The sequence below is a fragment of the Mugil cephalus genome, chromosome 12 (assembly GCF_022458985.1).
Source record: "Mugil cephalus isolate CIBA_MC_2020 chromosome 12, CIBA_Mcephalus_1.1, whole genome shotgun sequence".
Classification (NCBI taxonomy): domain Eukaryota; kingdom Metazoa; phylum Chordata; class Actinopteri; order Mugiliformes; family Mugilidae; genus Mugil; species Mugil cephalus.
Window position 1 is genome coordinate 5,522,942 of NC_061781.1, and position 21,059 is coordinate 5,544,000.

Here is a 21,059-nt window from a genome sequence, read left to right on the forward strand (position 1 = left end):
TTTTCAAGCTTGTGTTACTCCACCCAGCATGCTCCGTTTGTTCCTGGGGTTTGTATTACTCCGCCCCACTGTTCCGCGAGTAAGAAGAGCATCACTCCTCTGAACATGGACAGCAAAATTAACCGGTCCGCTCTTCAGGCACGCAGCTCTCACAGCGGGAGGTCCGACCTTGGCTGATGTGAAACCACCAAAGTCGAGCTGGGTCTGAAAATGCCGGGTCGACCTGCTGTGAGAACTGCGTGCCTGTTTTTTTTGTTCCCTCATTAACCCGCTGAAAAGACACGTATCGCCACCTAGCGTGAAAGAGGAGAACAGTTATTCAATTATCTTGCGCTGCATGTAAACTGGGACAAGGACTGTAGTGAGAAAGTCGAATTTTGAGCATACACCTACCTGGGCTGCAGCTCTTTGTTTTTTTAGACTGCTGCCAACTTGTAGTGTTATTTCAGCAAATTTCAGTTTTACAGTTACAGTTAGGGACCCTCCCTTGTAATTGAATACCCTAGTTGCAGTACAGCAACGAAATTAAACTGTATCAAGTTAACTGACAATGTGAATAAATAAAATTGGCCTGTGTAAAGACTTTTTCAAATGAAAAAATTCTCTTGTGAAATATTTGTTATTTGGCCTGTTATTCTCTAATCCATTATTAATTTAAATTTCCTTTCAGGATGAAATGTATGTTCTTGGTCTCAGATTTTATCAAATAAATTTCCCCAAAAAATGCGACTTATAATCCAGTGCCACTTAGATATGTTTTTTCTTCTTTATTATGCATTTTTTGGCTGGTGTGACTTATACTCCGGAGCGACTTATAGTCCGAAAAATACGGTATTTGTGTTCAGTGATATATCAGTGAAGCAAAATTAGTTTCAGACTGGTACCTGAGAAATAATTTGGAATTCTGCCTGTTCATAAATGGGCTAAAACATCTCTAAAATAGTTCAGATTCACCTTTTTACTATCTACTTTTACAGTTACTCATCTGATTTTACATTACTATTAATTCATATTTGAACTGGACTACTAACCCACATATTAGGGGTGGTTTTTACTCTAAATAATGTGTTTAGTTTATTTGCCAAGAACAGAAATGTATATTTTCTAGTTTGCTCAAGGTGAATTTTCACAGTAACATATATCTTTATTCTGACACTTTTGTAGCAATCTCACTGGTGTTTGTGTCACAGGTGATCAAAATTATTCATACAGCCCTTAGAGTTGTGAAGATACACCCTATTTATTATCATGTCATTTTGGCGCGGGAGGCAGAAGAATAGGCGTAGGGAAGAAGATTCACACACTAGTTACTTCACACTTCCTGTCATGAGGGTGTAGTCTTTCATCTAGACAAGATAACTTTTAGCAGAACCTGTGCTCCATCTTCACGTCTCTGGTAAGTTTGACTTGATGAAGAAATCGCTTGTTTTAGTCAAGAAACTCTCGGTTGTTATGATCCTTCTCACCTTTTACTGTTCTTTCCTGGTGTTTATTCTTAAATGAAAAAGGGGTGGTTTCGTTTTGCAAGTAAAACTTAAAGGAGGAAATGATATACTTTGCATTTGAGATCACATTTGATTTCATTTACTGTGATCAGCTTTTAATTCCAAAATGTTACGAGAAGTCAGAAAAGTCAGATTACTGTAACACACAGTAACAGCAGCACTAGTTTGTGACAGTTTGATTAACTACGTTCAGCGACATGAGGAAGACAGGCTTCTTGGTCTTTGAGAGGAAGTTGAACAAGAAAGAAACGGAACCATGAGTGGACATTTATAGGTTTGCAAAAACTGTGAATTTAATTTTCAAGCATGTTTTTAATTTGCCCCCAACACACATAAAGCTGTAGGGGAAAAACTGCAGAAAAAAACAATAAAAACTCTTCTAAAGGGGCTGGAGCACTTTGACAGATGCTTATTTCACAAGCTACTGTCACACCCTGATCTATAGCCAGATCTTCATATTCACCTTCATTTGAAGATGATGCTGATTCACTGACAAGATTATTTGTCTCCTACATCACATCAAGTCACTTCAACAAATGTCTGTGAGCCTCCAAGTTTTCTTAATTGAGCAACATACTGTGTTAAAGTTGAGTAAAAACATCTTGAAGTAAAAAGTATATGTCCATCTAAAGTAAAATACAATGTGTTACTTAATTACGGTTGGACTGTGGGATGTCCAGGTGTTTCCAGCTGATCTGTTTGTCTGCTATCATGCCTCCATTTAGTCCTGATAACCTTCCAGCACCCAATCGCCCTCATACCGTCTGAATGATCCCTGATCTCTTCACTAATGCAGTATTTTTTGAGTCTGAACAGACACAGATGTAATTATAATCCTAGTTTTACTTCAAATAGATGTGTTCCAGACAGAGTGCACATCTGTTTAAGCAAACCGAGACAACTCATAATACAAATATGTTAATAGTTAAACTCAGCAGCCTTGTGTCTCATTCACTATTATCATTATTCAGTTGTTTTTATTTAATCCGATCCACAAAATCAGACCAACAACATGTTGGTATTACATGGTATTACAACCCCCAAATATCACTTAACTTTTCCTGCAACAAGATAGAAACTAACATCCATAGAACATTATGTTCAGTCAATTCCTCAATTTAGTTTTTTTTTTTCAGTGAAAAAAAAACAAACAAACCTTTCAGTGCTTTCATGCCGCGGCTTTTATACAGAATACTGTGTGAGCCGGGCCTGCATGCCTGTCCACTTCTCCCAGTGTAATCACTTTGGTTGGTTAAAATCCAAAGGCCAAACACCATGTAAGTGTGTGTATACTTGCTCCCCAAACATTTTGGGCAACAAGAACTCTCTCAGCCATTTAGTCTAGCACAATCACTAAAACAGGGTTGTCAAAATAATTAAAACACGTTTCAGAACAACAAATAAATGCTGAATATCATAACCGGCGGCTATGGCTCAGTAGGTAGAGCGGATTGTCCATGAACCGAAGGGTTAGCGATGTGCCATATGCTGAGTCATTTTTCTTTCCATTTAGTGCCTGTCAAGGGCAATTTATTTGCTGTGAAGTCTGGATTGCTCCACATGGGTGTTTGAGTGGTAGGCGAGATTGTGGTGTGCTTTGTTTTGTTGACTTTCCACCAAGCTGTCAAAGCTGTGGCAACTGCAATGTTTTTGAAGCAGCTGCGATGTTTGATTGTGTCGCTAATAACAGGTAGATCAGTAATGGCTGTGTCTTGACATTCAGTCTCGATATCGGTCCATGGGTGAAGGTGACAGGTTGAGTGGATCCATTTCTTAAGATGTTGTAACTGATTTGCTCTACATCCATCGAGCTGAAATCTGATTTGATGAAGACCGGTGTTTTATATTGTATGGTGAATCGTCACTTTAACCAGGAGGAGAAGCTGCAGCAGTGTGCTTTTTTTTGTTTCTCAGCCTTTGTCAGAAAGCGGATGTGTATCTTTAACTTAACACTGTGCTAGGCCCTTCTGTTTTTTATGGTGCACACTGTTGTATGTCACTGTTGCACAGGAAACCACTGAGTTACGGGTGTTTTTTTGACACATGTTGCCACCTCATAGGGTGGTGCTGCAAAGACTTTTGATATTTTAAGAAGTATTTAACATTTATCAACCGTACACAGGCACAGATGAGTGCATAAAGAGAGTGTAAGCACATTCCAACGCAATTTATTTATTTATGTACTTGTGCTTAGAAAATTGCGTAAATTTATCCACAACCGTGCTACACACAAAATCCAGTGATAGAACAGTGAAACTACACACAGAACCCATTAACAGAGTCGCAGTGTTCAGCAGCATCTCCAACTTCACATGTTAACACATATTCCCAGTCTCTAATAATAAAAATGCTCTATGACTCCCATTCAGTCAATCACGACACAAGTTGGTCTTCCAGTCACAGGCATTTATTTCCCTTGCAATTCGCCGAGGAAAATGTTGTCAGAACTAAATAGAATATAAACACAAATTAGATTCATGTAACAGAACAAGTTGCAAACACAATATAAACATTAATAATATAAACATACCTAAGTGGCCTTCTTAACTAAATAGTTTGTCTTCTGTCATCTGCTTCTTTCATATCAAACCTGTTACTGATCGCTGCTCTATCTCAAGCATGGTACAGATAAGGTGCGTCAAAAACAAAAAACGGAGAATATTCATTCCGTCATGTAAATAAAATACAATTCCCTTTAAACATATTATATCCATATGAAATAATACGAACATGTTCCCTTATTTAAACATAAATTAATCACATTTTTAACTCAAATTATTAATAATATAATTTAAATGAACTTAAACTGTAGACTATAACTGGCTCTACCAGCAGCTACATGCTCAGTCAGTAATTTAGCAGACATTTTGAATAATTGGTGTGACAAGCTATAAAAGACAACCTGAAAAGAAAAGCTGAAGTACAAGTAACATTGCTTGTCTTGTTCAATGAGCGTTCTGATTTGACATACTGATGGATTTATGCTTTGGTTTAAGACAAACCGCAGCAAAGCTGCCACACAGTGCACATCCGGCTCCTGTCCACCCTGGGATGTTTGGTCACCGGAACATTTCGGTGAGAGTTTGAAGACATATGTGGCATTTCACAGCCGACACTAAACAGCATCATCCCGGCAGTGGTGGATGAAATAATTTCTCTGGCCTCAGTTTGCATCCAGTTCTCATACAGACATCACCAACACGCCCAAAGTAAATGAGAATTTCAGGCCATTGCTGGATTCCCAAACATAAATTGTAACCAAAGATTGACCCACATTCAATAAAACCACACAATGAATTCAGTTACGTGTTGGGAAAGGATTTAATTCAATCAATACACAAATAATGTGAAATGCAACAAAGTCTCTATTAAACGTTGCTGTAGAAATGCACTTCAGTGTTAAACTCAAAAACTCATTAAGTCGTTGTTGCAAAATCAACAAGACACCACCAAATCCATGTGCACTGGGACGGCTTTTGTGCAGTTTGTCTCTCGTTCCAACAAGAGTTTTAAATCACGGCATAAATCAATCAGTATCTTTTAGAGAAGCGGTGTTGAACAGATCAGATTAACACACTTTGAATAGCACAGTTCTCAAAATCCCCCAGTAATGCAAGATAAGCAGTAGTAGTGCATTTCAGCTTTACTTTTCAGATTATATTTTATAGTGTCTGCTAAATTACTGGCTGAGCATTTTTATATGAGACCGGCAATATGTGATCAAGTGTAAAGTTTGAGATGCTGTACTTCTCTTAATGGGTTCTATGTGTAGTTCCACTGCTCTACCATTAGATTTTGTGTGTATGAGCAGTCATAGTTGTGCGTAAATATACAACACCCGCTAACTCACCGTAGGCCTTGCATTTCCACAGTGGCTAGTAACACAGCCACTCCCACTAGTCACTTCGTATCTGAATTTAATATACATTTTTTTAATTGTAGTTTTCTCCAACAGCACCTGAAATAATAAACAAAATGCAAAGTGAGTCTATGACACTTCAAGTCCCATGAGGACTGCGTGCGCACGGTGTTTGGTCCATTCGGCGTCACTGTAGTCAGACGTTCTCTGGGGAGAACACGTTTGTGAAGCGATGGAGTGATGTTGTGGAGGAACACTGAAGGTGTCAGAAAACCCGAAGAGGAGACAAACAACACAAAAGCTGAAGATGAGACAGGATGGGGAGACAAAGAAAAAGAAAAGACTGCTTAAAAAAAATCAGAGAATACTGAATTTACCACTGCCCCTGGCAACCAAGAACACCTAACGTTAACTCACTTAATAACTAGGAAAATTAAGTATTTCTCAAATGTACCATTTCATTTATTTGGAGAGGACAAAACACTGTATACATGGGTGAAAAATGACATCATTATTTTGAGTCACATTTTTGAATAATTTAGTTGTAAGGTGTGTTCTAAGTGGGCTTTTACTATGTGATAAGAAACCACAGTTTTTTATTACTATAGACTGCATATTTTAATATAAAAGGAGCTTTAGGCCTACACAGAACTTTATTGGAGCTGAATACTTGATAATGACCTGTAGTGTTAAACACTTCTTGATATGTGTGAGCAAGGGTCATTTACATTTAAAAGTTTGTGAATCTTTTTGAAGGAGATATCTTTGGGAGCTTTTGCACCTACAGTAGATCGGGACAACTGAAGACAGACAGGAATCAAACCCACGCTGCAATGAAGACCATAAGCTCAGTACATGGGTTCCAAGTTCAAGTAAACATAATTTCCCATGAACAAAACTGCCCCTTGTGAAAATGCTGAGTGGCAAGTAACTTTGGAAAAATATCTAGCCATAGTGGCTGGTGCCTAGAGAATTGAATCCAATAAACCTAACCAGCATGTCTTGGATGGTGGGATGAAATCAGAGTACCTGGAGAGAACCCACGCAGACACAGAGAGAACATGCAAACTCCACACAGAAAGGACCCAGTTGGATTGGAACCCAGATGGGACATTTCTGCTTTTGTTTCTGAATTGACTAAGAGCTTGGTATGATTGTGCTGGACTTGAAAGTTCAGGGAAATGACATGTAGTGGAGGCACGTTGCCAGCAGAGGGTGTGAGTCAGTTTGGCGTGATACAACATTTTTTGGAAAGTTGCAATTAACCTTAGTTCAGTTTGTTTTCACAGGGCAACCCAGACAAAGAAGGAGAGGACAACTCTTGTATTTACAGCACCAGTCCCCCCTTTGGAGGGCTTGCATACAGTTTTTCAAGGTACTTATCACTGAAGATAGATCTTAATAACTTCAGTCAGATGCAAGTACTGAGCTATCGACAAAAAGTTGCAATATACATTTTTTTTTTATTATATTTATGGATCATTAGGGTCAATTGAGCAGTTTTACAATCTGAAATAATTTGATCGTATTCTGTGTATTTTCAGGAGGAGTGTTTTAAATTAGTTTTTTTTTTTTTTTTTTACTTAATTGCTTCATTGTTGACCTTTATGTAATATCGAATACCATGATTTTACTCATCTGCTGGTTAATGGCTGCACAAATCTGTTGTTTTGTCACCAGGTCATGGATCGTCGTTTGCTGTTACTTCTACTCCTCATGATGGAGCAGAATGGTAAGTTTTAAAATGTCAAAGTTGGATAATTCAATTGCAGATTAATAAATCTGTAATTAATCCGTCAGTGGAAAGATGTGACTGTTCAAAGGATGTTCAGGCTGAGTGATTATTTATTCTCACTTATTCTAAGCCAGAAATTCTTAAGCCTTAAGGATTCTGACATTGAGCCCCCCCATCCCTACCAATCTATAGACATATTAAAAAGATTTATTTGTACTATCTATAGAGATACTAAAAGGTTTATTTGAATGTGTGATCATGTTGTTCAGGTTTGTGGTTTTCTTTGCAGCGCTGTGTGAACAACAACAACAAACCTGCACAAAGTCAGTTGTCAACTCCTGCAGTGACTGTATCAAATCTGGGCCGTTCTGTGCATGGTGCCAAAAGCTGGTGAGAGAGAAAGTTTATGTAAATGAAATACAAGATGGTACTGATTTGTCCACCGTTGGTCAGTAACGTGACTTCAGGCTGATTACACACAACAGGCCACCATCAGCTTCTTTACTAGCTGATGATATCACACCTCATCCTGCTGCAGGCTTCATATTAACACGACTGGCTTTGACTCCAAAGACACCATTCAGACACACTCAGTATAACCAAAGATCTGTATGGGCCATACACAGGTATTAATATTTTAATAGTAACTTCATAAATTAGTTTTTATTTGAGAGAGATTTTGTTTTGAGAACTTTGTGAAACTCATACTTCAACCACAACAATATTAATTTTCTTCATAAACCTGTAGGATGTTTACTTGAATTCCATAATTTCAGTCCATATATAAAAATACAAAATGTTTTTAATGTTGTATGACCACAAAGATGTTTTAAAAGTAGTTCTCCTCTCAAATTATATTCTCCTCTCTTTGAACCAGATCAGTGAATTTCAATAATTTTAACTTTATGAATAAATGGTTTGTGTGTTCTCTGCAGCCAATGTGGTGAATTATACTTTGGCTCTTTTTTTGCAGTAGTGACAGTGGTTGTGGCGTAAATTCATTATTTATTATTTTATTATAAGTATTGTCCCAAATCTGACCATAGAGACTTTACAAATCTCATTTAAATACTTCCTAGCATTGGCCAAACTCGCCATCTTGTGTCTTTGGAACCACAGTCTGATCAGCACAGTCACTCACTGGCTTTTCTGCCCTACCCCCACTAGTTAGAAAGAAATGTTGGTGTATACACGAGGAATTGTTCTGTTGTCCATCTTTATAAAGGCTATGGTTTGAATACTTTATTTTGGATGCAGTTCCTGCTGATGTTTGGCTTGTTTGTTGAGCGGTGTGGCTTGAAAACATAAGAACATGTTAGAAGCACATTATACACTCACTATTACGTACAACTTGTTAGTAAAAGCTTGGACCCCCCTTTGCCTTCAGAACTGCCTTAATTCATACTTTCAACAAGGTGTTGGAAACATTCCTCAGAGAATTTGGTCCATATTGACATGACAGCATCATACAGTTGCTGCAGTTTTGTCAAATGCACATCTATAATGTGAATCTCCCATTCCACCACATCCCAAAGGTGCTCTATTGGATTGAGACCTGGTGACTGTGGAGGCCACTGGAGTACAGTGAACTCTTTATCATGTTCAAGAAACCAGTTTGAAATGATATGAGCTTTGTGACATGGTGCATTACCCTACTGGAAGTAGCCGTCAGAAGATGGTCCACTGTGGTCATAAAGGGATGGACATGGTCAGCAACAATACTGAGGTAGGCTGTGGCATTTAAACCATGCTCAGTTTGTACTAAGGGGCCTAAAGTGTGCCAAGAAAATATCCCCCACACCATTACACCACCACCACCAGCCTGAACCGTTGATACAAGACAGGATTGATCCATGCTTTCATGTTGTTTACTCCAAATCCTGACCCTGCCATCTGAATGTCACAGCTGAAATTGAGACTTGTCAGACCAGGCAACGTTTTTCCAATCTTCTGTTGTCCAATTTTGGTAAGCCTGTGTGAACTGTAATTTCAGTTTCCTGTTGTTAGCTGACAGGAGTGGTACCTGGTGTGGTCTTTTGCTGCTGTAGCCCATCTTCTTCAAGGTTGGATGTGTTGTGTGTTCAGAGATGGTATTCTGCATTCCTTGGTTGTAACGAGTAGTTATTTGAGTTTCTGTCATCTTTCCATCATCTCCAACCAGCCCATTCTCCCCTGACCTCTCACATCAACAAGGCATTTTTGTCCACACAACTGCTGCTCACCGGATAGTTTCTCTTTTTCGGACCATTCTCTGTAAACCTTAGAGATGGTTATGCGTAAATATCCCACTAGATCTGCAGTTTCTGAAATACTCAGATCAGCCTGTCTGGCACATACAATCATACCACTGTCAAAGTCATTGAAATACCCTTTCTCTCCCATTCTGATGCTCGGTTTGAACTGGATCACCTCTACATGCCTAAATGCATTGAGTTGCAGCCATGTGATTGGCTGATTAGTTATTTGCATTAACAAGCAATTGAACAGGTGTACCTAATAAAGAGGCAAGTGAGTGTACATTGAGGTTGCAAGACAATTCCAATCTGGCCAAACTGACACTATTCATTTATTGCAGAATTTCACCAAACCCGGAGAGCAGGAAGCAGTGCGCTGTGACACCAAAGACCAGTTGAAACAAAAGGGCTGCGACGATGAAGAAATCATCTCTCCTTTCAACTATGCAGACATTACCAAGAGTGTCCCTCTGTCTATGTCTTTTAAAAATGAAGAACCAGTCCAGATGAGTCCTCAGAAAATTAACCTGCAGCTGCGTCCGGGTTTGTGCAATCAGTTAATGCTAAACTTTGATCTGCAGACTGTGTTTGTTTCCATGTCACTGCCAGTCTCTGCATTTGGGGGAAAACACAGATATTTTGTAAAAATCAAACAATCAAAGGTTTTTAATATTCTCTGTTAGTTTTAATCTGTCTGGTTTTAATTGACAATTATCAAACTGAATTTAAATTATTTTCCTATTGTTCCACTTGATGACCATGGTAACAGCTCTAGTTGAATTTCTTTCTTGTCTGTGTTCACAGGGCTTCCACAAACCTTCCGTGTTGCTTTTAGGAGAGTTGAGGGTTATCCAGTGGACCTCTACTACCTGATGGACCTGTCTTACTCCATGAAAGATGATTTGCAGAAAATCAAAGAACTCGGCAATGATCTTTTTGCTGCTCTGAAAAGAATCACTCGGCATGCTCAAATAGGTAAGATGGTGGTGATCTTACTCTAATAACATGAACCATCTATTTGATGCACTGCAGAACACAGACATGATGTAATTAAACAGTGCTCTGTGGAGTAACAATAACTTATGACAGATGTTGAGTTATAGACTCTTCACTAGTCAGGCTGCTGGTGGTATAATACACAGTGGATGTGGTGTAATTTGAACAACAGGCTAAAAAGTATAGACATAGTGAGGTCTTGTCAGCTGCAGACTAAACTTATTTCTTTTCTCATTCTCTTGCTTTCACTAGTACATATTCCTGATATCCTGTTAGTACAATTTACACAAAATGTATCATATTGTATTTTAAGATTCCTGAAGTGTCACCTTATATGTCAGTGTTTTTATTTGATACATTTCACTTGTCTGAAATGCCAGACACACATTAAACACATTAAAATAAATAAATGCAACGAGTAAAGCTGAAGCTTTTTAAAATTACAGGATTTGGTGCCTTTGTTGATAAGACAGTCCTTCCTTACACCAACACCAACAAGGAAAAACTTGCGAAGCCATGTGATGAGAATGATCAGCAGTGTCAGGCTGCCTTTGGCTACAGACATGTGCTCAGTATGACATCAAAGGAGACGGAGTTTGAAAGGAAAGTGGCAGCTCAGAACATTTCTGGGAACCTTGACTCTCCTGAAGGGAGTCTGGATGCCATGATGCAGGCTGCTGTATGTGGGGTAAGGACCAGTCCTTAACTTGACCTTAAAAAGAGTTAGTAATATTTCTTCCAATGTCCTGACACACTCCAGCTTATGATGGTGATTTTATAATGCTACTGATAGTGTCTGTTATGTAGTGTCCTTCTCTGTGTTAAAGTGTTGCCTGTTAAAGAGTCAGAGATAATTAATATTTCTATCATAAAAGTATTACTCTGTGCATATTTTTGTTTAGGATAAAATTGGTTGGAGAAACAGCAGCACTCGGCTTATTGTGCTGACCACTGATGCTGGATTCCACATGGCTGGAGATGGAAAATTGGCTGGAATACTGGAACCCAACGATGAACAGTGTCATATGGAAAACGGTCTTTATGTCAAAGGCAGTGAGATGGTATGTGTGGAATCATGACAGATTGGTTCAGTGATTTTTACTCCTCTCATTATGTAAGCGCTGTCAGCAATGTTTGAAAGATTTTACTGATCATTATTTGCAGGACTACCCATCTGTTGGACAACTTGCTATGGCGTTGGAAAAGCACAATATTCAGCCGATATTTGCAGTGACAGAAAATGTGGAGAGTGTGTATAAGGTAAATGAAATCCATTCATTTTGGTACAAATTACAAAGGAAACACTGCATTAAAATTCAGATTCATATTTAATTTCCATGTTTTTCCCTAGAAACTCTCCAAACTTATTCCAAAATCTGAAGTGGGAGTCCTGTCATCAGATTCCAAAAATGTTGTTGAGTTGATTGAGAGTGCCTACAATGTAAGTTGGCCTTTCATGGTGCATCAGTTTGCCACCTTTCTCCATTTGAAGGCACATGCATCTTTGAAATCTGTATTGTGATTAATACATACATATTTCTTACTGATTTTTATGGCAGAGTTTGTCCTCTAAAGTAACCGTGACTCATGACAGTCTTCCTGACAATGTAAGAGTTGTCTACACCCCAATATGTGATAATCCAGGACCAGCAGGAGACAGCAGAGGAGTTTGTAACAATGTGCATGAGGCTAAAACGGTCAGTGTTGACATTGTTGTTCATAAAGTATAGAAAACACTCACAGCTATTATTATATTCATTTCAGTTTCAGGGGCTTGATTGTATTGTAAAGTCAATAATTTATTGTGTAGATCTACATATCCTGATCCAGGTCTGGTGACCACAGACTAGATAATGTAGCTCAGACACCAGCTCTTCAGAAAAGATTCTAAATCATTCCAGTGCATGCTGTAGACCAAGGCTGGCAAACATATGGCTCATGAGCCAAAGCCGGCACACCAGAAGGTCCAATGTGACTGGTGGGATGAATTTGTGCAAAAAATTGAGAATTTACTGCTATTCATAATTAATCCACATAACACGGCAACGACACCCAGAACTGAACTGTAGATGGCAGCATTGCACCAAAATTTAATTTATTTTACTTGAGAATTTTCAGGTTGTTCATGAAATGTTTTGTAAGAGGATAATTCATTAAATGTAAACATTGTCATAATGTATTTTTCTGCACTAAAACAAAGGGAAACATTGTCATTATTTCTAGGTTGTTATGTGATTATGTTTCTGGTCCTTTAAGATCAGATTGGGCTGAATGTGGCCCTGAACTAAAACAAATTTAACACCTCTGCTCTCGGTCTTTATTTGCTAATTCAAGCAAAACCAAAACAGTTTTGTTACAAAACAGAATAAATGATGAGGCACAAACCTTGTTGAAACCAACACCTACTGAGAATATGCAATTACAAAATCAGAATATTGTGCCTTGGATTTTTCATGTTTTTCATTCTTGAAAAATTGTCTGACTCCATTTTGAAATCTCTTTTCCAGATACAATTTAACGTTACTGTGACTGTAGACTCATGTATAGAGGATAAGTCTTTCACTATCAGACCCCTGGGCTTTAAAGACACACTGACAGTGACTTTATCTACCAACTGCAAGTGTCCATGTGAAAACTTAGAAGACAAAACTCACCCACATTGCAGTCACAATGGAAGCATCATCTGTGGTATTTGCAAGTAAGTATTTCCCTCCTCCACAATGACTGTATGTGTATGGTGATTTTTGCCTAAATTTGGTTTGGAATAGATAAATTTATAATATAATACGCCTTTTTCCACAACCACTGGGTTCCTGAAAACTACACAGTAAAGTTAGTTCTTATTGTGTAAGTAGTGTAAGAAATACTGATACCAAGAATATTAAGCTCATATGTTAGAGAAATTATTTTGTACAAAATGGAGTTAATTGTTAATAGTATTTCTATTGTTCTACTAATTTCATCAGCATACTGTAAGTGTCCTGTATTACTTATGGCCTGCTAAATTCTTATAGCCATAGGAATTAGGGGAATTTTGCTTTTTGTAACAAAGTCCCATCAGTTGATTTGTCATCAAGTTTGAATTTTGGTACTTGCATTCTCTATCTAGTCTAACCTGTTAGTTTGATATAAGAACAACGTCAAAATGCTACACATTATAGTAAGATGATACAATTTTGAACAATTAAACAGCTGATGACGTTACACAGGTCCATACTTATTTTTTCTTTTTTAGTATTTGTGGTGCAGAAAATGACACTTCCTTTACACAGCCTACATTTTCCTGTGGAATAATATTCAAAGAATAATATAAGATTCCTCAGTATTCATGAAGGAATAGCAGGTCTAGCTCTTTCTAGCACTTTTAAAGTGAGGTTGTTTTTCCTGTTTACAAAGAGAAATATAGAGTCTTCAAAGGATGTGTGGATGACTGAAAAATATGATTTTTACAGTACATTCTGTTAGAAGATGTAGCTCACAGTGAGTGATCTAACAAACCTTCATCTTTTTAACTTGTCCTTATTCAGTTGCAAGGCCGGTTTCATTGGTCAGTTCTGTGAATGCTCCATTGGTGATAAAGACGAAAGGTCTCTGCGAGCTTCCTGCCAGAGAAATAACGGCACGGAGTGTGAGGGTCGAGGGGACTGTGTATGTGGCAGGTGCCAGTGCCACAACACGGAGAGTGGAAGCAGCTTCTATGGTGAATTCTGCGAGTGTGACAATGACCACTGTGAAAGGTTCCAGAATAAGCAATGTGGAGGTATGGTTGCATCATTTTCCAATCAAACTTTACTTATATCCCAGTTTTCATACATAAAAGACTTAACAGAAAGTCCTTTACATTAAAAACAAACACTCCCAACCCCTATGCACCAGAAGCTCATTCACACACACACATGCATGCACGCAACAAACAGCATACACATGCACACTACCCAAGTGTACCCTTACCCCACCCTAACCCACTCCTAAGATAAAACAGAATATGACTGAGCACTGAGGGACCAAGTGAGGAGACATTCATTATTTTTCTATATTTCTATTATGTTCTACATGTAAATTAACACTAAAGATACAAATTCTGATGGAACACACATGGGATTATGTAGTAAACAACCTCAGATTAGAGGCCATTTACATGCATTTACATTTACATTTACACCACAGTTTGCAAACACAACTCAACATCAACTGTATAGAGGAGAACACGAAGAAGAGGATTGCTTGGGCTAAGAAACCTGAGGAAGATTTCGCTTTTTTTTTTTTTGAGAGTCAGACACAGTGAGAGGAGGGTTTTACATGGGCTGATGAGGTGTGATGGTGTTTTGCTGATGAGTGTTGGTGATTTATTAAAAATGCAAGAAACACTGGAGCAGCATGGCTACCACACCATCCTGCAGCAACAAGCCATACCATCTGGTTTCTGCTTAGTGGGACCATCATTTATTTTTCAACAGCTCCAGGCTTTGTAAGGGTTATTGAGAAGACTGAGAATGAGAGTGAAAGAGTGCTGCATCAGAACAACTGGCCTTCACAATCACCTGAACTAATTTTAGTTGAGGATGTTTCGGTGATGCAAAGTGAAGGCAAATTCTTCAACAAGTGTTCAGCACTGGGAAGTCCATGTAGACTGTTGGAATTACATGCTTGGTGACTACCTCTTGAGGCTGAATGAGAGAATGCCAATGCCAATCCAGCAGCCAACTAGCACAACGAATGCATCACTGCTACAAAATCCCTAAAATTCTGCAAGTACCTACAAGGATTGATGATGGTTTGAAGGCAAATGGTAGTAACACAAACGTTGATATGACTTAGATTTGTCTTTTATTCACTTTGCATTTTGTAAATTAATTTTAAAAAAAGTAATCATTTCCACAGTACTGTATATGGTCAGTCTGACCCTGGAGCTCTTGGGCTGCCTGATCTGCTGGCTCTTCTATTCATGGACTGAGTGGCTCCTTGTGGATATTTAGACACAACCACTCCACAGAGAAACTACAGGATATATGGGATAGAAATTATGTCATGACTCAGTAACTTTCCTCTCTGTTTCTCACTACTTGTAGGAAATGGTGATTGCGAGTGTGGAACATGCAAATGCCACTCTGGCTTTGAGGGCAGTGCCTGTCAATGCAAAAAGTCTGATGAGGCCTGTCGTACCTCGGACAACACAGTGTGTTATGGCAGAGGGTCCTGTGTGTGTAACCGCTGTGTATGTAAAGAGGGATACCAGCCTCCACTCTGCAAGACATGTCTCGGCTGCCCAGACCCATGTCAGACAAAGTGGTAAGTTAACGCATTCATTCTGCTGTAACTTTCAAATTATTATTTATTGTTTCATTCAACAATTTACAAATCCATGAATAAAGTATCTCCACTGCAGACTTATAATGAGAACTCTAAACTGCCTCATTTAACTTTGTTTTCAGGAATTGCATTGAATGTGTCGTCGGTCTCTTTGAAAAAAACTGTAGCACAGAGTGTAGGAATACCAAGGTAAAGAAGGTAGACCAATTCACCTTAACAACCAAGGAGTGTCAGCAGAAGGACAGTGAGGGATGCTGGATCAAATTTAAGCTGGACCAGTTGGTTGGAGAAGATAACTACAGAGCTGAAGTTTTGAAACAGAGAGGTAAGCTGCTAATGAAATAACAGAAAATTCAGACTTGGCAAACTCTTTATATAAGATCACTCTTCTTGTTTCAGCACTATGTTAAAATGTTATTATATGCAGTCACAAATCCAAAGTATTGCACACATACTACATAACATACTAATATACTAGTTTTTTTCTTTCATGTTTATGGTGTTGGAATCATGTGAAACTTTCTGCTGTCTTTAACTCCCACAGAATGTCCACCACCGCCCAATTTTGCAGCGATTATCGGAGGCGCCATTGTGGGAGTCGCTCTCATTGGTCTTCTGGTGCTGATGCTTGTCAAGATGCTCCTTTACATGAGGGACGTGAAAGAGTACAAGAAATTTGAGAAGGAAAAGAAGAAATCCCAGTGGAATGATGTGAGACTATTTATATTAAAGTTTTTTTGTTTTGTTTTTCCCCCCCTCTGTGGTAACGGGTGGACCAAAATATGAACCCGATCTGAGCCAAAGTTTCAGTGTGCTGAGAGGTTATGCCATATACCTGCCCTGAGATGGCGACTGAGTTATCCATGAGGTTTTCAAGTAGTTGGTCATGTTTACACAGCAGATTGTCTTGTCCAGCGATGGTTTGTTGGAGAGCTTTGGAACCATCTTTGGCCAGATATTTCTGTGGTAACGTGTGGAATAAAGTGGACCCAAATATGCAGACGCATGAGCAAGTTCTTCAAAGGGGTTTTAATGAAAGGGAAAGTAGTAGTGGACGGATGAGGCTGAAGGCTAGCAGGAGCAGGACGGCAGGCAGGGGACTGGATTGACGAGGAGGGAGAGGAGGGAATCCAAGATGGGAGCGCCTCCAGAGCAACAGCAAGCTAGACAGGGCTGGAAGAAGAACAAACTTGATTTCAAAAAGAAGGAATCTGAGCTCAAGGAAACTAAGTGCAAAAAGGAGAGCACCAGAGGAAAAGCACATCTTTCAAAAAACTAGGAACAGAGGCCAAACATAGTTACCACGAGGTGAACTGTAAAGATCTGACGATGAGTGAGTGGAGAGCCAGTGAATTTAAACTGCGTGGCGATGAGCCGATGAAGGACAGGTGTGCGCCGTGCAGCAGTTGATTGCATCCGGGACCGCCCCTAGGGAGGAGTAAGGATGCAGGATGGCATGGACGTGGCCATGACACTTTCTGTATCTAGTTTGTTGTTAAGCAGAATTCAGTGAATCGTGCCTCCTTTTAGGTTTGAATACCTTATAGACTGGTAAAAAATGCTGTGTATTATTTTAAATATTTATGTTTCATTTATTTGTAAATACAGGGAAATACTGACCGCTGGAGAAGAACATTGATTGATGTGCTACACATATGCATACAGCAGGTAAAATAAGTATTGAACACATCACAACTTTTCATAGTAAACATATTTCTAAAGGTGCTTTTCACCAGGTGTTGGTAATAACCCAAGTAATCCATACATAGAAAGAGACCAAAACAACAACAAAGTTCAGAAATTAAGTTATGGATAATAATGTAAAATAACAGAGGGAAAAAGTATTGAATGCACGCAGAAAGGGAGATGGAAAAAAAGCATGGAAAGCCAAGACACCAGTTGAAATCTATCAGTGATCAGAAAGCAAATCAATATCAGCTGGTTCAGTCCAAACTGATGGCCTATAAAAAGGTGTGTCATTACCAAGGTGTCACACAGGGAACATTGTGTGATGAGTAGAAGCAAAGAAGTCTCTCAAGACTTTTGCAACCTTATTGTTGCAAAACGTTCTGATGGCAGAAGAATTTCTAAACTTCTGAACGTTCCAGTGAGCACTGTTGGGGCCGTAATCCAGAAGTGGAAAGAACATCATTTGACCGTAAACCGGCCGCGACCTGGTGATCCTCACAAGATTCCTGACAGAGGAGTGAAAAGAATTATCAGAAGACTTGTCCAAGAGCCAAGGACCACTTGTGGAGAGCTTCAGAAAGACCTGGAATTAGCAGGTGCAATTGTTTCAAAGAAAACAATAAGCAACGCACTCAACAGCCATGGCCTGTATGCAAGATTCCATTTCTGAAGAAAAGCACGTTGAAGCTCGTTTAAAGTCTGCTGCACAACATTTGGATTAGCCTGTAAAATACTGGGAGAACATGGTCTGTTCAGATGAGAGCAAAATTGAACTCTTTGGATGCCATAACACACACCATGTTTGGAGGACAAAATGCACTGCACATCACCCCAAAAAACCAAACTGACAGTGACATTTGGAGTGGGAACATCATGGTGTGGGTTTTTATTTTAGATTTCTGTTTAGTGTTTCTGCATGTGGTACTGGCAAACTTCATACAATTGAAGGGAGGATGAATGGAAAAATGAACCAAGACATTCTTGAGAAAGATCTGCTATCATCTACCAGAATGATGAAGATGAAACAAGGGTGGACATTTCAGCAAGACAATCATCCCAAACAAAGGCAACGGAACTCTCAAGTGGCTTCAGAGAAGGAAAATAAAGCTGCTAAAAGTGTGTTCAACACTTTTCCCCTGTGTCATTTCACATTATTACACATAAATTAATTTATGAACTTATTTGTTTCTTTCTATGTATGGATTGCTTGGGTTATTACCAACACCTGGTGAAAGGCACCTTTAGAAATATGTTTACTATGAAAAATTGTGATGTGTTCAATACTTATTTTACCTGCTGTATATCTGCAAAGTTAACAGTTCTGGACAAAATTTAACCAGGACTTGACGGTACAATATAGAAATCCTTTATCAACGTAGCAGGTATGAGAGTTCCTGATGGTTTGTATAAAGGACATCTTTTGGTGTCTAGTAATACATTTTCATTTCCTGATATATTTCAGTAAAATATATTAGGCAGATGTCTTTTCAGGTGTGGGGGTATTGAAGTAGTATATTTGTTGTATTTCAGGACTGACTTACATATTCTCCATGCCCATGGCTTCATCTTCAGAAATTCATCGGGGCGGCTATGGCTCAGTCACTAAAACAGGGTTGTCAAAATAATTAAAACACGTTTCAGAACAACAAATAAATGCTGAATATCATAACCGGCGGCTATGGCTTAGTAGGTAGAGCGGATTGTCCATGAACCGAAGGGTTAGCAGTCGATCCCCCGAGTGTGCTAAATGCCGAAGTGTTGAGCAAGACACTGAACCCCAGTGTTCCCAATGCAACTGCTACTGGTGTGTGAATGTGTGTGTGCTTGTGTGAGCGGATGGGTGGATGTGTCTCTGACTGTAAAAGTGCTTTGAGTACCTTTGGGTAGGTAGAAAAGCGCTATATAAGGGCAAGACCATTTACCATCTTAAATGAAGTATTACCACAGACTTGAACTGCTGCTAGTTTGATGCAATGACCCACTGGGGTCCTCACCGGTCTTCCAGGAGGCGTCCATGTTGTCATGATGTTACGACTTGCTGCTTAAAACATCATGGTACAGCAGTAAAGTCGACTAGTCATAACCCTACTGGCCATTAGTTGAACAAATATGCCACTGCTGTGTTATTTTTAATTTATTACAAATATAATTTAATAAAATAGTAAGAGACCCATTGAGTACATTATTAGCACTCAGAGGCAAACAGTAAAACTCTGATGAATATATGCAGCATACACATCGAGCTAAACATTAAAACCAAGTACCTCCAAAACAGCTGTGACTCACCAGAGAATGGACATGGGTCTTCTGAGGTTGTCCTGTGGTGTCCGGTAACAGGATGTTTCCCCCAAACCTGGTCCTATGGGTCGAGGGGAGGGGCCTCTGTGGATCATCCTACAGATACTTGATCAGTTTGGGATCTAGTGAATTTGGAGGCCAGGTCAACACCTTGTGCTGTTCTTCGTCTTTTTTTGAGTTGCTCCGAAACAGTTTGTGTGTGTGAGCTTGTGTGAGGCTGCATCCCGCTGGCGATGGCTGCTGCCATCAAGGAGTGTCTCACAACTTGGTTCATGTGTGTGTCTTTGAATTATGTTGATCACAAAAATAACTGAACAAATAACCATAGCTTTGCTTGTGTCAGTCAGTCAGTCAGTCAGTCAGTAACACTAACCCTGTGGAGGTGAACAAATGTGCAGCACATAAGGATCTACCTGAGAGCACCACTCATACTGTATACTGTCTTCCTAGTGATGTGAAATCTTGAAATAAACTGACTTCAAGACAAAATGTCCTCAAATCATCAAACAACTCTTTCTGATCACTGGTCTTTATTTGTTAACAGGATGACAACCCGCTGTTCCAGTCTGCCACCACCACCGTGGCCAATCCTACATTCACTGGAGAATGAAGGAAAACCAGCAGAAAATTTAGCACATTTTACTGCATCTGATTTGTGTCTGTTCCTTTTATATAATTTGCAAATGTTGTTATTCAGATTATTTTACTGCTACTGCTGTTGCATATTTTTACTGATAAATTAATCTGCTAGTCTAGACATTATAGACAAATATTTGCAGTTGCATAGTTTTGTCCAATAACTATTGACATATTTACTCACTGCTTATCATACAGTAGAAACTGTGTTGCTTTAAATATTTACAGTAATGCTGTCTGTATTTGTACCATATGTGTAAAAAATGCAGGATATAATGATGTATAAGCACAGCTTTTCAGTGGGATGTATTATTCAGAGAGAAAATGAATAAATAAAGAAATGAAATGAAGTATTTGTTATTTTAAACGGAACAGAGGCTTTTAAACTGCAGTAATTGACCTTCAGTCCAACAGGCCACAACAAATACAATATTCACCTCTTTTTAGTTCCTGTTTGATCTCTGCTTGTAAAACATACCTGGCTCTTCCTAAATGCTCCAGCTGTCATCTGTTTGAGAGAGACCAGTGCTGCTGTAGGCGATTTGAAATGTCTTATGCTGTTTAGTTTAATAACCTGTACAATTCATTTCAAATAATTAATGTTTGTTGGAACACACAGTGTATCACTGCTGAAGCACACATCACTTGAAGTTAAAGTTGAACAAAAAAACAAAAAACAAACATAAAAAAGGGATAAAAACAGAATCCCCTGCAGACTACACTCTTTTTACAACATAAAAAAAAAAAACAAAAAAAAAAACATATCTATTCATGTGTATATGTCACTCTGTTGAGCT

At 38.9% G+C, this 21,059-nt stretch overlaps 2 protein-coding genes across 3 annotated transcripts in view; both read left to right on the forward strand.

Moving 5' to 3' along the window:
- Nucleotides 1-1,277: 1,277 nt before the first annotated feature.
- LOC125017423 (integrin beta-2-like) lies at nt 1,278-20,612 on the forward strand. 2 transcript variants are annotated; one of them, XM_047600559.1, is made up of 17 exons: nt 1,278-1,396; nt 6,654-6,739; nt 7,045-7,096; nt 7,389-7,489; nt 9,675-9,876; nt 10,138-10,308; nt 10,776-11,017; nt 11,232-11,390; nt 11,494-11,589; nt 11,681-11,770; nt 11,889-12,026; nt 12,837-13,027; nt 13,857-14,089; nt 15,399-15,618; nt 15,762-15,964; nt 16,184-16,350; nt 20,171-20,612. In XM_047600559.1, the coding sequence occupies exons 3-17, from the start codon at nt 7,048-7,050 to the stop codon at nt 20,234-20,236; spliced, it is 2,328 nt and encodes a 775-aa protein (XP_047456515.1). In that variant the 5' UTR covers nt 1,278-1,396; nt 6,654-6,739; nt 7,045-7,047; the 3' UTR covers nt 20,237-20,612. The 2 variants fall into 2 exon arrangements, with proteins under 2 accessions (XP_047456515.1, XP_047456516.1); XM_047600560.1 differs by lacking the exon at nt 1,278-1,396 and having other exon boundaries at nt 6,641-6,739.
- Nucleotides 4,542-21,059, forward strand: part of LOC125017419 (integrin beta-2-like) — a 39,553-nt gene continuing 23,035 nt past the window's right edge. Inside the window, exon 1 of the mRNA XM_047600551.1 lies at nt 4,542-4,580. Coding sequence (XP_047456507.1) covers nt 4,557-4,580 — 24 coding nt within the window. The 5' untranslated portion in view covers nt 4,542-4,556. The remainder of the gene's footprint in view (nt 4,581-21,059) is intronic.

Coding starts and splice junctions, on each gene's coding strand:
- LOC125017423 (XM_047600559.1), top strand. CDS start 7,048: ATGGATCGTCGTTTGCTGTTACTTCTACTCCTCATGATGGAGCAGAAT. Junction 10,309..10,775: donor CACTCGGCATGCTCAAATAG/GTAAGATGGTGG, acceptor TTAAAATTACAG/GATTTGGTGCCTTTGTTGAT. Junction 11,391..11,493: donor ATGTCAAAGGCAGTGAGATG/GTATGTGTGGAA, acceptor CATTATTTGCAG/GACTACCCATCTGTTGGACA.